At 44.5% G+C, this 15027-nt stretch overlaps 1 protein-coding gene across 5 annotated transcripts in view; it reads right to left on the bottom strand.

The window, feature by feature from the left end:
- GRIA3 (glutamate ionotropic receptor AMPA type subunit 3) overlaps positions 1 to 15027 on the bottom strand; it is a 199442-nt gene that overhangs the window by 59798 nt on the left and 124617 nt on the right. For all 5 annotated transcript variants that reach the window (XM_063141934.1, XM_063141933.1, XM_063141931.1 and 2 more), the window contains exons 8-11: positions 13323 to 13427; positions 12237 to 12344; positions 11498 to 11704; positions 2069 to 2445 (exon numbers count right to left, since the gene is read on the bottom strand). In XM_063141934.1, the coding sequence (XP_062998004.1) occupies positions 2069 to 2445; positions 11498 to 11704; positions 12237 to 12344; positions 13323 to 13427 (797 nt within the window). The remainder of the gene's footprint in view (positions 1 to 2068; positions 2446 to 11497; positions 11705 to 12236; positions 12345 to 13322; positions 13428 to 15027) is intronic.

The following is a 15027-nucleotide window of genomic DNA, read 5'->3' on the forward strand; positions in this document are numbered from 1 at the left end:
TTGAACGGTAAGGGCTTATCATAGGTTCATGCTGAAAGTAAATGTATGCACATTCACTAGGGTATCAAATTGGTATTCCCCCCACTACTATTGTTATTTCAGTTAGATAGTAAATTCGCGGAACGTTGCCAGGCTCCAACACTGCATCAGAACCATGAATATAAACCCATATAGATTTATTGCTTCTGACAGATTTCATCAACATGTTGTAACAATTTGTTTTAAAAAGCTTTTGATTTCACAGGGTTCAGTCCAATTGAATCTCTAGTTCTGCAAAAATTGTAACTAAAAGGTAAAAAAAAAATGTAATAAAATTCAAGAGCATTGCATGAAGAAGAGTCACCTAGATATGCTACTCCAGCCTTCGGGGACCTGATGTTCTCCAGATGTGTTCAACTGCAATTCCCAAATATCCTTCAACCTGCAAGACCAATGGCCACCCTGGCTGGAATTAGCTTCCACAAGACGTAGTGATGGCCACCAATTTGGATGGCTTCGAAAAGGAGCTGGAAAAATTCATGGAGGAGAAGGCCATCAATGGCTATTAGTCCTGATGGCTATGGGCTACCTCCAGCATCAGAGGCAATATGCTTATGCACATCAGTTGCTGGAGGACACAACCAGAAGGGTGCTATTGTACCCTTGTTCTATTTGTGCATTCCGCACAGGTAGCTGGTTGGCCACTGTGTGAACACAGTGCTGGACTAGATGGACCCTTGGTCTGATCCACCATGTCTCTTCTTATGTTCTTATGAAAGGAGTTGAAATCCATCACATATAGGGGGAACCAGGTTGAAAAAAGCTGCCCTAGAGAAATTTCTCCAGATGTGGGCCCTGTACCCTACACAAGGAAGGGCCATGACCTCTATTATTAGAAGCTTACAATTAAATTAAATACTCTTAGCTTAAATACATTAGACCATATGTATTTAGGCTACCAGATCTGCTTTAAGAGGACCGGAAGACTCGAGCAAAGTCATTTCACAGAACAACATGGACACGCTACTACATGTAGCAATCCTTAGAGGGCATATATGGAGGAAGAAGTATATTCAGGTAACTGTTAACAACACAAGTGACAGACGGAAGGAAGATGAGAAGAGAAACAAACAAGATGAGGAAAAAAGGCAGAGAGGAGAAAGTAAAAGGTTGGTGTGAGCGATGGCGAGGGGCATGGTTATTTTTAAAATGCTGTTGCACGCGGCTTTGCAAGGAGTTGGCTCTCAGTTTGCAAAGCAGAAATCAAAGCGTTATATGCACCAAGCAGATGACCGTAAAATGAGATATGCAGCAAAAACACGGTAACCCTCCAAGCATTGCTGAAAGATGTAAAAACCCGATGCATTTTACAGTCTCAACATGGTGCATATAAGTTCTGTGGCAGCAATGCATGAAAAATGGCATCAAAATGCAATGCCCACTCCTGGGCTTTCTGGTTTTTTTGTAGGGTGGCCGTGCATCCTCTTTTACAGAGGGCAGCCCTCTATTTGAAGGTGCCCACTGTTGGAAGGGCTGTCCTGTCCAATTCCAGTTTAAAGATAAAGAATCGTAAGAGCTGTTTGCCCATCAATAGTTAGCACTTGGACAGCAGATGAAGCAAGCAAGCATGGACGATTTAGACAATTATTTCTAAATTTGCATCTATAGATAGACATTGCTTCTAAATTTGCATTTATGCATATGCTAACTTATGAAAAGAAAAGTTAGCAGATGCAATTTTTATGCAAATTGCTATCCTCATTTGTCCTCTTTTTTGGTGATGCCTCTCCTCGTTTTTTATTTTTTTTTATTTTATTTATTTATTTATTTATTACATTTTTATACCGCCCAGTAGCCGAAGCTCTCTTTCAATTCATAAGCGGCCCCCCTAGTTTTGAAGGGGCGAATGTTGGCAAGCCATTGCGGCTTGATGGAGGTAGCTTAGCATTAGATGGAATGTCAAAATAAAATTTGGAAAATCCAGGAAAATGTCATTTGAGAAAGAAACATATATGCACCATGGCACCAGCTCGACGACCATAAAATGCAAAATAGTGATGGGCGCGTGATATGAAAAAACCAAACAAACCTTGGAGAAATATCGCATCCTTGCTGCATAAAGGCACCCAGGGAAAACCAAAGGCTGTTAAATATCCCAAACTCATTTGGAGGGTCAGGAGGGTTCTGTGGGTCTCGCGGCTCTTCCTGGTTGTCTTCCAAATGCCACTCGTACGGACTGAATCGGCTGACTAGGAACAGAACCACGCTCACTCCAATGTAAGCAAAGACTATACACATCCAAATCTCATAGGCCAAAGGATCCAAAAAAGAGAAGACACCCGGTTTAGATTTCTGAGGCTTCTTGATCATGATGGAGATACCGAGACTCATGAAGGGCTTGGAAAAGTCTATGACTTCTTCTCGGACCAAGGTGATTGTCAGGGGGGCAACAGCTATGTCTGCTCTCTAAAAAGAGAAAGAACACAGAGAAGAGAGGGAGTTACAGCAAGACATCCCAGACATCTCAGTTTAGAAAGAAAAACTCATGTATCTGCACCCCTGAGGGAGGGGATAGTATCCAACAGTGTCCAGTGCTGTCACAATGTCAGCACTAATGATGTTGCACTAGCATGAACCATGGCTAGCACAACATCATTACTGCTTGCTAGCACAAAGGGGGAAAAGTGGTGAGAAAGTGAAAAAGCAGCAGAAATATATCACTTGCCCCTTTGTGCTAGCAAGCGCTAATGGCATGGTGGTACTGTTGGCTTATGCCACTGTGACATCATTAGCTCTCGTGCTTTGAAACTTTTGGATACTACCCAAGATAACTTTGTTCTTAGCAAAGTGATTTTCTAACATCCTATCTTCAGGGAACATTTTCTGCATGAACGGCATTGTTGGATTGACCAGCTGGAGGTCCTTATGCCTCTGCTTTCTGGGGAGAAGACCCAATGAACCATTATGTGTCTTCTGCAAAATCCCTGTGGATTGCAGGAGTTTTGGGTTCTGCTACAGGCAGCACATTCAGTTTCTGAGGAGTGCTGGCCGAGCATCTTGGGCCTCACTGCAGAAAAACAAAGGCGCTTCCTTAGGACATATCCCAAATTCACACATGACTGCACGTCACCGATGATTTTAATGATGAACAAGTTGCTTTTCATTTCTCTCCCAGAGAAACCTGTCCACCATTACAGATGTTCTCAATGAGGAGGCCCTGATAAGCTCTTGAAGAAACTGCAGGATTCCCCAGAACACAATTTGAAAAGCACTGATGTAACACATTTCAGGTGTTCAAATCCCTTCACACACACCTCAGTATTCCTCAAATCACTTATTTATTTATTTACAGTATTTATATACCGCTCCCCATTCAAAATTTTGGAGCGGTGTACAGGATAAAATCAAATAAAAACAGAACAAAACACTTTAAAATAGATTTTAAAAGAAGCAAAATGGAAAGCGAAGCGTGGCTGGTCATTAAGGAAAGGCTTCCTGGAATAATGACGTTTTCAGGAGGTGCCGAAAGGATTACAAAGTTGGTGCCTGCCTCACCTCCAGAGGCAGGGGATTCCATAGGAGGGGGCTACCACGCTGAAGGCTCTTCCCCTGGTGGACTCCAATTGGAGGATGGGTCTATGTGGAACCACCAGGAACATGCCCTCGGATGACCTCAGTGACCAGGCAGGTTGGTAGGGGAGAAGGCGCTCTCTCAGGTATCCTGGTCCCAAGTTGTTTAGGGCTTTGTACACAAGTACAAGAACCTTCAACCTGGCCCGGTAGCAAAAAGGCAGCCAGTGCAGTTCCCTCAGGAGAGGAGTTGCATGCTGGAAAGAGGCAGCTCCAGACAATAGCTGAGCTGCAGCATTCTGCACTAGCTCCAGCTTCTGGAGCAGCTTCAAGGGCAGCCCCACATAAAGCACATTGCAGCAATCCAATCTTCAGGTTACCAATGCCTGTACCATGTTGCCAAGCTATCCCTGTCCAGGAGAGGCTGTAGTTGGGGAACCAGCCTCTGAGCCACCACGGCCACTTGAGCCTCCAGTGACAGAGATGGATCTAAGTGTACCTCTAAACTACGAACCTGATCTTTCAGAAGGAGTGCAACCCCATCCAGAACAGGCAATGAGCCTATCTTCCGGATTCAGGAACCACTCACCCACAGGGCTTCCATCTTACCAGGATTCAGCTTCAGTTTATTGGCCCTCATCCAGCCCATTACTGAATCTAGGCACTGGTCCAGGACCTGCACAGCCTCACCTGATTCAGTTGTCACAGGAAGATAGAGCTGCATGTCATCAGCATATTGATGGCATTTAGCTCCAAATCCCCTAATGACCGCTCCCAACGGCTTCATATAGATGTTAAATAACACTGGGGACAAGATGGTGCCCTGCGGCACCCCATAGCTCAATTGCCAAGTGGCCAAGGAGTGGTCACCAATGCTATTCTCTGAAAATGACCCCATAGGTAGGACCGGAACCACTGTAGCACAGTGCCTCTGATGCCCATCCCATGGAGTCGATCCAGGAGGATACCATGGTCGATGGTATCAAAAACCAATGAGAGATCGAGCAGGATTAACTGGGTTGCATTTCCCCTGTTCCTCCCTCGATAAAGGTCATCCATAGGGGTGACCAAGGCTGATTCAGTCCCATAACCAGATTGGAACCCAGACTGGAATGGGTTTAGATAATCAGTATCCTCCAAGAGCCCTCCAGTTGCTCTGCCACAAGAAGTTTCCTTCACAGATGTTACCTCAATAATCCTCACATTATTATCTCAGGATTCTTGAAATTTTGCCAGACACATTACCTCAGTAATCCTTACAACAGCCCTGTAAACGTTAATATTATTGTCCATATATTGTGACAGGTATTATTCCACTGCCTCTTTAGCAGCTAAGATTCCACAAGTCATTGCCCATATGCATTTCTCCAGACTATATTTAGAGCAATAAGGACTAGAATCTTACTTTTAAACATCCAGGAAGTTAAATTCTATGGCGGATACCACACCCTGTTCTTTCCCCCTGCACTTTTACAGGATCCAACCTACCTATAGCTTTTCTCTTTCTTCTTTTGGGATGGCATCCCATTGTGATATATTTTAACGATGTTGCATCTAGTGCTTGTTTGCTTGCAGTTTTGGGTGAAGACCCACGACAGAGTGAAAACACAGAAATGAAACAGGCTTGTGCCTTCACTGAACGGACCCCAAGGGGCAGAGTCAAAGAATAGAGTAAAAATGAGGTTATAGATGAAATTGACACAGATTTCACATTGAAACAATCATTCAAAAGGGGTCAAAAGAGGCCCAAATTCATTAGGGAAAGAGACATGTCCCAAAATGGAAAGAGCTTATGAAACGGGATGACTATATATTATTCAGCACCATCAGGGTAGTCAGGTCTTTGTGCAGAGAGAAGCACCTACATTTCTAAAAATTGCTAGGAACATTGCTTGAAGTGGGGCACGTGTGTGTGTGCGTAAATGCGGGGTAGTTTCATTTCAAATTGGGCCAGGCTCCATCTAGTCTGTGGCTATTTGCAAGTCCAGGGCCTAGTTCCATCTTCCAGTCCTGCCCAGGACACAACTCTTTGTGGAGCTGGGAAAGACAGTCCTAGGGTGGACCATGGGCAGTCCTCTATTTCAGGTGTAGGCAGAAGGTGGAGCACCAGTTCTTTGGGACTTCAGCTCCCAGAAGCCCCTGGCAGCATGGCCAGTGGTCAGAAATGTAAACGCTGGGAGTTGAAGTCCAAAACATGCACAGATGTTTTGCCCAGCTTCATTGGAAGGCCTGCCAGAGGACTATCTTACTATTTGAAGGTATACATTTATATCCCACCTTTTTTCCTCCATGGAACCCAAGACGGCATACATAATCCTCCTCCTCTCCATGTTATCCTCACAACAACAACAACCCTGTGAGCTGGGTTGGGCTGAGAGTATGGCCTAATCTACACCAGGCAGGATATTACACTATGAAAGCAGTATGAAAGCAGTATATAAAAGGCAGGAGCCACACCAAGCAGGATATAGCAATATGAAAGTGGTATATGGTAGGTGTCAATGGGCCCCAACAGTTGTCAGTGCACTTCAATACCGCTATAAAGCAGTAGTGTGGCTCCTGACTTTTATATACTGCTTTCATACTGCTTTCCTAGTGCAATATCCTGCTTGGTGTAGATTAGGCCTATGTGACTGGCCCAAAGTTATCCAGTGAGTTTGGGCCAGTTTCCATGGCCGAGTGGGGACAAGAACCCAAATGAGCAGCCGTGGCCTTGAACTTCTCCACCAGGAGTTTGAGGCTGGACAGCAGGCCCTAGCAGGCACACCGATCTTCTGGTCACAGTCATACCCACTATGGCAAGGGTAGGCAACAGGTGGCTTATGAGATGCAGGCAGTCCCCCATCCCCATTGTACCCCCCACCGCCAAATTAGAAATAAAATAAACCATGTTAATGAAAAATGGTGCCGGTAGGTAGCACTATAGAGCACCCAATGGGTCAATTTAACTTGTTTGCAAGCTAAAATTCAACCCTGCTATGGACACCATTCTCCCCCCTCCCCGCATTAATTTTAATTTTCTATGTGTGTGCCCCCTGAATCTCCTGAATTTGCTCACCCATGTACTATGGTGAGATGCACTGCATTTCTATTTACACTTCCCTACGATGAAATGGACTTTTGGTCTGATCCAGCAAGACTCTTCAGATGTCCTTAAGTCCAGTTCATCTGGCCAACTATGGATGGTCCAGCCATCAGCTGGGAAAGACAAATGCCTTATGATTCTTTCAATGCACAGGAGCGCTTGGGGAAGAGCCTTCTAGTGTCATGGCTTGGAAGGATGCACACCACTGCAGCAGTCACACCGCTAAGGTATTATCAGAAAAGGCGGCAAGGGCATGGCTGCCTGCCCAGCTTTGTCAGAAGGGACTGGTCTGCTGTGACGGTACAGCACACCATGGACAAACAGCAGTTGAGATGATGGATTATGCAGCCAACTCAGCTTGGATCTTCTTGGGGGAATTGGCTTCACAATCAACCTGGCTTCCTTCAGATCAGGCTCCCCATGCACGCTAGTGCAGGTATCCAAAATTAATACCGTGCCTGCAAAGCATGACAATCATTTCCTCCCTCCTCCCTGGACAAGACACAACTGGGGCACTGGGAGAAACACAACAGCCTTTGCTTTTGACTTCTGTAATAGACTTCTAAGCTCCGGAGAGAAAGCAAAGTCATCCTGTAAATGAAAGGTTTACTTCTCTTAATGAGCTGTTCTATAGGACTTTTCATCACCCAAATGCCATATGGGTATTCTCTTATTAAGATCCAGAACCTGCCCCCCTACCACACCATCACTTGTCATACGTTTCCCTCCCTGTTTGCTGCTGAGTGTGAAAGAACACATGAGTAGGGCTGTGTGTATTTTGTAATTCTGTGAAGGACCAGAATTAAGCTTCCTACAAATCCAGCTTCCATTTAAATAAAGAGAGCCAAGTTACTAGTCCTTATGGATGTTGAAGACAGACTTGAAATGTGTGGGCTTAAATTTCAGAAGGGTGGGTGAGCAGGATTGGTAGTAATCAGAGATAAGCTTCAGTGGAAATCCATCCTTCTACTTCTCGCTCAAGGACAAGGAATAAGAGAATCCAATATGCAAAATAAGCAACATTTGTAATGCCTATTTGCATAATTGATATCAAGGTTAAAGAGGCAACCTTTCTTGATTGCAGACTCTTGTGTGTTCCCTAATGTTCGTTAGTGATCTTTCCTTTTATGCATGTCAAGGCAAATGTCTGTCTCAACAAACGCTCCTGACTTTGAGCTACCTGAACGCTGTGGACAGTGGAATGTAGAAGACCGAGACTTTTCAGGGCCAATTACACATTTATCAGCAGAACCTGGTAGGTTCATCAGACGAGTGTTTTATCGCATGCTCGCTACTGTGGATGTGCGCGCATCCTTTAAACAATGTTGACCACCACCGGCGTGCCTCCTGTTCCTTCCACTCATTTTTCCATAGCAAAACAGACCCCTTTTAATCCCATTTTTCTTTTAAAATGAAATGTGATGCAATCTCCTGCTGTGTGCAGGAAAAGCATTGTGATAAAAATGCCCCCTAAATGGGCCATGTGGCCTTTGTTTACTTCCTCTTTCCCCTCCGGGAAGAAAGAGGAAGTAATGAAGGGCAAAAGTGGGGGCGGAGTAGCGATGGTAAGGAAATGCGATTCCCCCCCACCCCGTGTGATGACACTCTGGGTCGCTACAAGTGGTGCGTTGATGAGGAAGGTGTGATTTGCAGTGAAGAGCAACAGGAAGTAGGATGGGGTACAGAACCCTTCTCTCACCCATTGCTTTTCTCCTGTAACCTCCTTCCCACCGCCCCTCCCCTGGAAGGCAGTAAAAAAAAATGCATCTGGAATCTTAGCTGGGGAAAAACCCAACACCTGAATGATAAGGGGAGAGATACAGGGGAAATGGCAAGACCTCAACTTTAGATGCTCATAGCCAATTTTGGCCCTCTTGTAGTTTTCTAAAAGCAATGGCTAAGGAAGAAGCGATCAAAGGTCTGGGGGGCTAGGCTCCCCCTTTCCCCCTATAATTGGAGCACTGGGGAAAAGTAGCAAGGGCTAAATGGTTGAGAATGGGAAAGTGGTGAGCAAGAGGTTGATTAAATCCTCTCTGGTCCCTCTTGCTATGTCCTTACTACAAACCGGCATAGCCTCTTCCTAGACTCAACTGAGTTGTCAAACATGTGGCCTGCTTGTCTTTTAACCTCTTGGTCATTTACCAGCATTTGGAAATCCCACCCTGCTCAATTTTGCTTAGGCAGAGGAATCCACCTCCCTGCCTGCTTAAAAACACAAAACAAACGAAGGCAGCAACCTTGCCTGCCTCGCACTCAGAGGTTCCGTCCTCCCAACGGAGAGAAGTTGAGAAGTGTAGTCATGTATCAGCAACACACCTGGGGTCTGTGCAACACAGCCAAACAGCCGCCTTCTGAGTTGTACTAATCCCAGAAGAACAAGGCAGGGTGTTCTGAACGGAGTGGAATGATTCCAGCAAAGGCTGGCATTTTGCACGCAGGTTTTGTTAAACTGTAAACTTGCTCTCATTCACTGGATGTACTTGCTCCAGGGCTACACGTAAGCAGATCCCAAGCAGAGATGATATCGCCTGTGTGGTCTACAAGGAGAGCAGCTTAGGTGCAATTGATCGAACAGCATAGGGCACATGTTTCATATGAACAACAGGTGTGCAAACTGGATATTTTGCACACTCTGGATATTTTGGCTTAGGACTTCCATGATCCCGCACCACTGGGCTAATGGGACTTGCAGTCCAAAACATCTGGAGGAACACAATTTGCCTGCCCCCAGCCTAAGAGATACAGATTCTAAATTCCACTGAGCATGGAGGGGTGGGAGACAGGGGTCAGCGTCAGCAGACACCCCACACTTTGGCAAAGCCCCCACTGCCAATCTCTAGGGCCTCCCATTCCTGCTGCTGCTCTACCTCTTTGTTGTTGCTGCCTCTTCTCCTGCCCTTTCTTAGCCACAACAGAGATGCAAAGCATTTGCTTTGCATTCTCCCTATGAACATTTTTGCAGACTGAGGGCTTTTCTACTCAAGACTGTTTAACTGCTGTATCTACTTTTGCTTTTGTCACAGAATTGTCGCTGTACACAAAGGGTGTTTCCAGTTTTCTACTAGATAACCTCTAGGTGGCACTGTGGTGTAATGGAGGAGTAGAAATAGACAAGTGGAAAAAGTGTTTTCTTTTACTTTCACAAATCATATTGCATTCCCCCCACTCTAAAAAAAAAAAAAAAAAAACTTGCCAAAAGTGTTGTTGAAAAACAGAAGCAAAACTGCAGAGTCACATCATCTAAAGAGCCTGTAAATAACTGAGAGTAGGGAATTACAAGCATTGAGTAAATGTTGCACGAAGAAATGTTTGAGGCTTGGAAGGAGAGGACAAGTGAATGGCCTGAAATGACAGGGGAGAAGGAGGAATTCGGAGCACTTAGGTAGTGTCATCTTGGTTGAGGGACCCCAAAACTTGGAGCTGGCATTCACTGAGCAGTTTTAGGGAAGTTACTTCCTCTTAAACCAAATTCAGATGTCTGTCAGGCCTCAACTAACTGTTAAATGGGAGGGGGGAGGACATATAGTAGCCATCTATCTTTCTTTACAGAGGAAAATTCTGTTTAATGCCCTGTCCAGTCTAAGTCCAGTTTAAATAGAAAAAAATGGTTTAAATGTCCCCTACTCCTGTGCAGTGATCCCAATTGAAACTGGGTAAAAAAAAAGAAAATTAGGGTCATCTGCATGTTACGTATTTAACTTAACATGTAATTTGGCCCCCTGACTGCAATCCTATGCACATGTTTTGGGAGATATGCCCCACTGAACAAAGTTGGGCTTTTTCAGAATAAATGTGCTTAGGACAGAGTCTCTAATCCTAAACACACTTCCTGGGGAGGGATTCCCAGTGAACTTAACAGGGTTTACTTCTGAATAAACATACTCTGATCACGCTGCACATGATGCACATTCAGTTACTTGGAGGCAAGCCTCACTGAGCAAACTGGGTCATCCCCTTTCGAGCAAACGCGCATAAGATCAGACTTATGTATCTGCTTTACTGAATGCTCCACACTTCCTTGTGGCAGCCGGGATGATCAAATGCTCATCAACGTGGATGAGACTCCCTGATGTGTTCCCAGAAACGGGGGTGGCTATGATTTGAGTGGAGAGGAATAGCCTTTCACACTGAGCGATAGCATTTTCATCAAGTAGACTCCAGGTGTTTTACAAATCCTTGCTGGGTGAGACCGAGCTCATATTACTCATCCGCATTTGACGCCGGGTAAATGTCAGGCTCTTTGAGGTTAAATACCTGGTCAAACATCACTCAGCAAGTCAACCAAGAGTGAGAACAGAACAAGGCGGCCTTGGCTTCTACTCCATTTCTCTAATTGCTCAAGAGCTTTTACGTTCAGGGAGTTCTTCCTCTTGGTTAGCCTAAGTCTACGTCCTTATATTTGATAGCCCTGCTTCTTGTCTCATCTTTCGTTTAACAGGGATCTTCTATCTGAGATCCCTTTGAAGATGCTAAGGGCAGATCTGCATTAAAGATTTTTCTTGGTTTAACCATCATGCCCTCTCACCAAGGAACACTGGGTGATTGGTGGAATGCTCACTCTAGCAGAGAATTCTCATTATACTTCCCAGAATTCCTTGGGGGCAGCCATGACAGTTTTGCTGTCCTAGAATGAATAGAGATTTGTCATGTTAACCAAATTGCATAACATACACAAGAATTTTTATGTGGAAACAAACAAACAAACACACAGCACAATCTGATATGGACACAAGATGGAAAAAGCTTCAAGGTAGAATTTGGAGAACTCTGACTAACTCTGTTTTTGCTGGTATGCACATCCCTATATATGTTGCATGGTTAGCCATACCACAATGTATGGATGAAGACTTCAGGGCAACTTACCCCATAGACCAGTTCACCCACCATGCCATTCCACATCTTACTGTCAGGATCCCTCGCTCCGTATTTCCCATCAGGAACAATGGACAAGACATATTTTATCCCAACATGTTTTGCAATTTCATAAGCGAGATCAACGCAATAGCCTTCGTATTTCTCGTTCCCTTCTTTTTGGTCAGGAGACTGCTTGCGCATCACGTAGGGGGCCTCCTGTGAAACAGCAGGAGATGGAAACAAACACGGAATCAACCGAAGGTCTTTTTCTGTTTAACATGCATCTTCAACAAATAAAGAAATACATTCCAGAAATCTTCAAATCTGTCAGTAGATCTCCATCTTTATTCTACTGAACTGCTTCATTGGGGGTGGCAGAAGAGGTACTGTCAGAAAGCTGAGGAGGAAGAGAGTAATGGACCATGCTTGAAGGACCCATGATCCAGAAGAGAACTCCTGAATAAAACCCATTTTTCCTATGCACAGTAGCGAGGCCAACGTTGTCCCCATGAGTCAGAGTTAAAGACTATTTCTGTACCTTCTACTCAAGGAAAGCCTGAAGCAACTTAGGTCTTTCTTCTTCTTCTTCTTCTTCTTCTTCTTCTTCTTCTTCTTCTTCTTCTTCTTCTTCTTCTTCTTCTTCTTCTTCTTCGTTTAGAAATAAGAGGAACATGCTGGCATTTTATAAAGAGTGACCATGATGTGATCTTCTATTAACTAATAACCAATTGGCTTCCACAGAACTTACGAGAATGGTGGTGACCACGATAGTCCTGTTCTCAACAGAGGAAGTATCATTGGAGACTGTGGGGTCAACTGCAGGCACAAATCTTTCATATTCATTCCAGTAACCAGCCTATAATTGAAAAAAGAACCACCAAGTTTATATGTCGCTTACAGTGTTAACACTTTACCAACCACTCATGCAATCCCCTAGGTTACTTGAGGCATAACTATAACTCTGCCGATTAAACTCTATAACTCTGCCGATTAAATCAATCCAAGATGATAAACACCTTCAAATGCCTTTCAAATATCTTTAACAAACAGACAAAAAACTTTGAAAGTTTTTGTTTGTTTGTTGAAGATATTAAAAAGGTATTTGAGAGGAGTGCTTTCTGTTTTCTTTTTAAAAAATGTCTTCCAAGTTCTGGAATTAGCTGGGGTTGCGGGCAAGAAAACATTCGTAAATGTCCACCCTTTCTGTTTTGTTCCATTTTGCAAAGGTAGAACCAGGCAATCTTCAAAACGAAATATTTACAAAAGTTTATTTACAGTGCCAAGGTGCCGCCTACGCGTTCCAAACGCAAACTGCGCTCTTCCTCAGGGCTGTTATAGCGTAGGCGGCACCTTGGCACTGTACATAAACTTTTGTAAATATTTCGTTTTGAAGATTGCCTGGTTCTGCCTTTGCTTTTGGCTTCTTTTTACTCCCCCATGGGGTTTTCCTTGCTTTTGCACTTGTTGTTCCATTTTGGACAGGGATTTCCTTCACTCATTCTAGATTGTGTGTTTATTTGTCGTTTCAACCATGATGGTCGTATCTAAAATCCAAACCCACTGGCTTGCTCTCTGTTCTCATTTGAGAGGGAGAAGGCACAACATCAGCTCAGAAAAAACAGTCCTGGGGGCAATGCCTGCTGCTTCAAGAGAACCGGAGCAGCTACAACTTTGAGTTGAGGGCCATGTGTAAGCTTTTCATCGCTTTTTTGGGGGGGGTCTCCCTCCTCTTTCCAACGCTAAGCTGTTTATCGTTCTTTCATACAAGGGAACTTGGATCATAATGGTACCCTTGAATCTGTTTGTTGTGGTTCGGGCCCCAGCCGTGACTTACCTTCCGTGGCCCACCAGGTCTCATTTCATACACATCGATGGTATAATTAGTTCTACGTCCGTAGGTGTCAAATTGGATATTTCCCGTCATTCCTTGCACTTGGACCTTAACAAATGCAAAATGGCAACACACTGATATAACACACACACACACACACACACAGCACTCTATTCTCCTCCATGGCCCACCTCTAGACCTCCCAACACCGGGTGAATACAGACAGCTACTTACAAAAGGGGTGGGTAACTCTGGACAGTCTAGGGCCAATTTACTTCTCTTGCAGGCTGCATGCACACCCAGTGCTGCCACCACAGGGGGAAAAAAAAGAGGGGGGTGGGAGAAAGAAAAAAAGGGGGAAAGTCCATTCTAAGCCTCCAGAGCTGCTATTGAGGCTTGGAGTGGGGCACAGGCAAATGTAGCTTTTTCACAAGCTAGATTTGGCCATTTTAAGCCACTGTAGGGATTTGCCCTATTTCCTGATTTTTTAAATAGGGTGACCCTATGAAAAGGAGGACAGGGCTCCTGTAACTTTAACAGTTGCATAGAAAAGGGAATTGCAGCAGGTATCATTTGTATATATGGAGAACCTGGGGAAATTCCCTCTTCATCACAGCAGTTAAAGCTGCAGGAGCTATACTAGAGTGACCAGATTTAAAAGAGGGCAGGGCACCTGCAGCTTTAACTGCTGTGGTGAAGAGGAAATTTCACCAGGTTCCCCATATATACAAATGACACCTGCTGAAATTCCCTTTTCAATACAACTGTTAAAGATACAGGAGCCCTGTCCTCCTTTTCATAGGGTCACCCTATTTTAAATAAGTTATGACATGGTAAGGCAGCCTTCTCCAACCTGTTCCACTTCAGTTGTGTTGGACCACAACTTCTATTATCCTCTAGTTGGCATGGCCAATGCCTATTTATGGGGGTTGTCATGATTTATGGGGCTTGTAGTCCAATACATCCACAGTAAAGTATCATGTAGAATAAAGGCAGCGCATGTTGTACGACAAAGCCAGACTATGGCCTTAGCTAGACTTACCTTGTAGTCCGCGACAGAGGAGGGAAGATCTCACATTGTGCTTAACGTGAGATCCCTCCTCCGTTTACACGTGAGGCACGACAACCTCAGGAAGAGAGGCGTCACGCTCGCCATTTTTGTATTTTTAAGGAGGACGGAGCGCACAAATGCTTGTGTGCTAAAGCTAAGTTTTTTAAAAAATTAAACTACTTTCCCTGCTCCCTCCACCCTAACCCAGATGGGTGCAGCGCTCCTGTCTCCGCGCAAGTAATTGCGTGGAGCGAGTTCAAACTGCAGCAACAGGCCACATGTTCCGCAGTCTCGGGCTCAGTCCAGGACTGCAGAAAAAGTGGGCCCAAAGGGGAGGGCTTTATCCCGGGGCAAGGGAGGGATCATCCCTCTGTTGAGGAAATCAAGCTGGGTGGTTCTTTTACCCATGCCCACAGGTATAGGAAAATGGCTCTATAAATCATTAGCTCTATAAATTCTAAGTTCATGGCTTCCTGCGTAACCAAAGTATATTTTTAAGGATGCAACTACTTTCACAACTCAGAGCTGATGTTGAAATAATGTCACAAGATGGTGTCAACACTGGCAAGTTAGAGGGTGGAGAAAGACGTTTTCAAGGCAAGCTAACCACAAAAGGAAACAGATGGAGGTTTGATTCCTGTAACTATTGCAATAACC

The sequence above is a fragment of the Elgaria multicarinata genome, chromosome 15 (assembly GCF_023053635.1).
Source record: "Elgaria multicarinata webbii isolate HBS135686 ecotype San Diego chromosome 15, rElgMul1.1.pri, whole genome shotgun sequence".
NCBI classification, from domain to species: domain Eukaryota; kingdom Metazoa; phylum Chordata; class Lepidosauria; order Squamata; family Anguidae; genus Elgaria; species Elgaria multicarinata.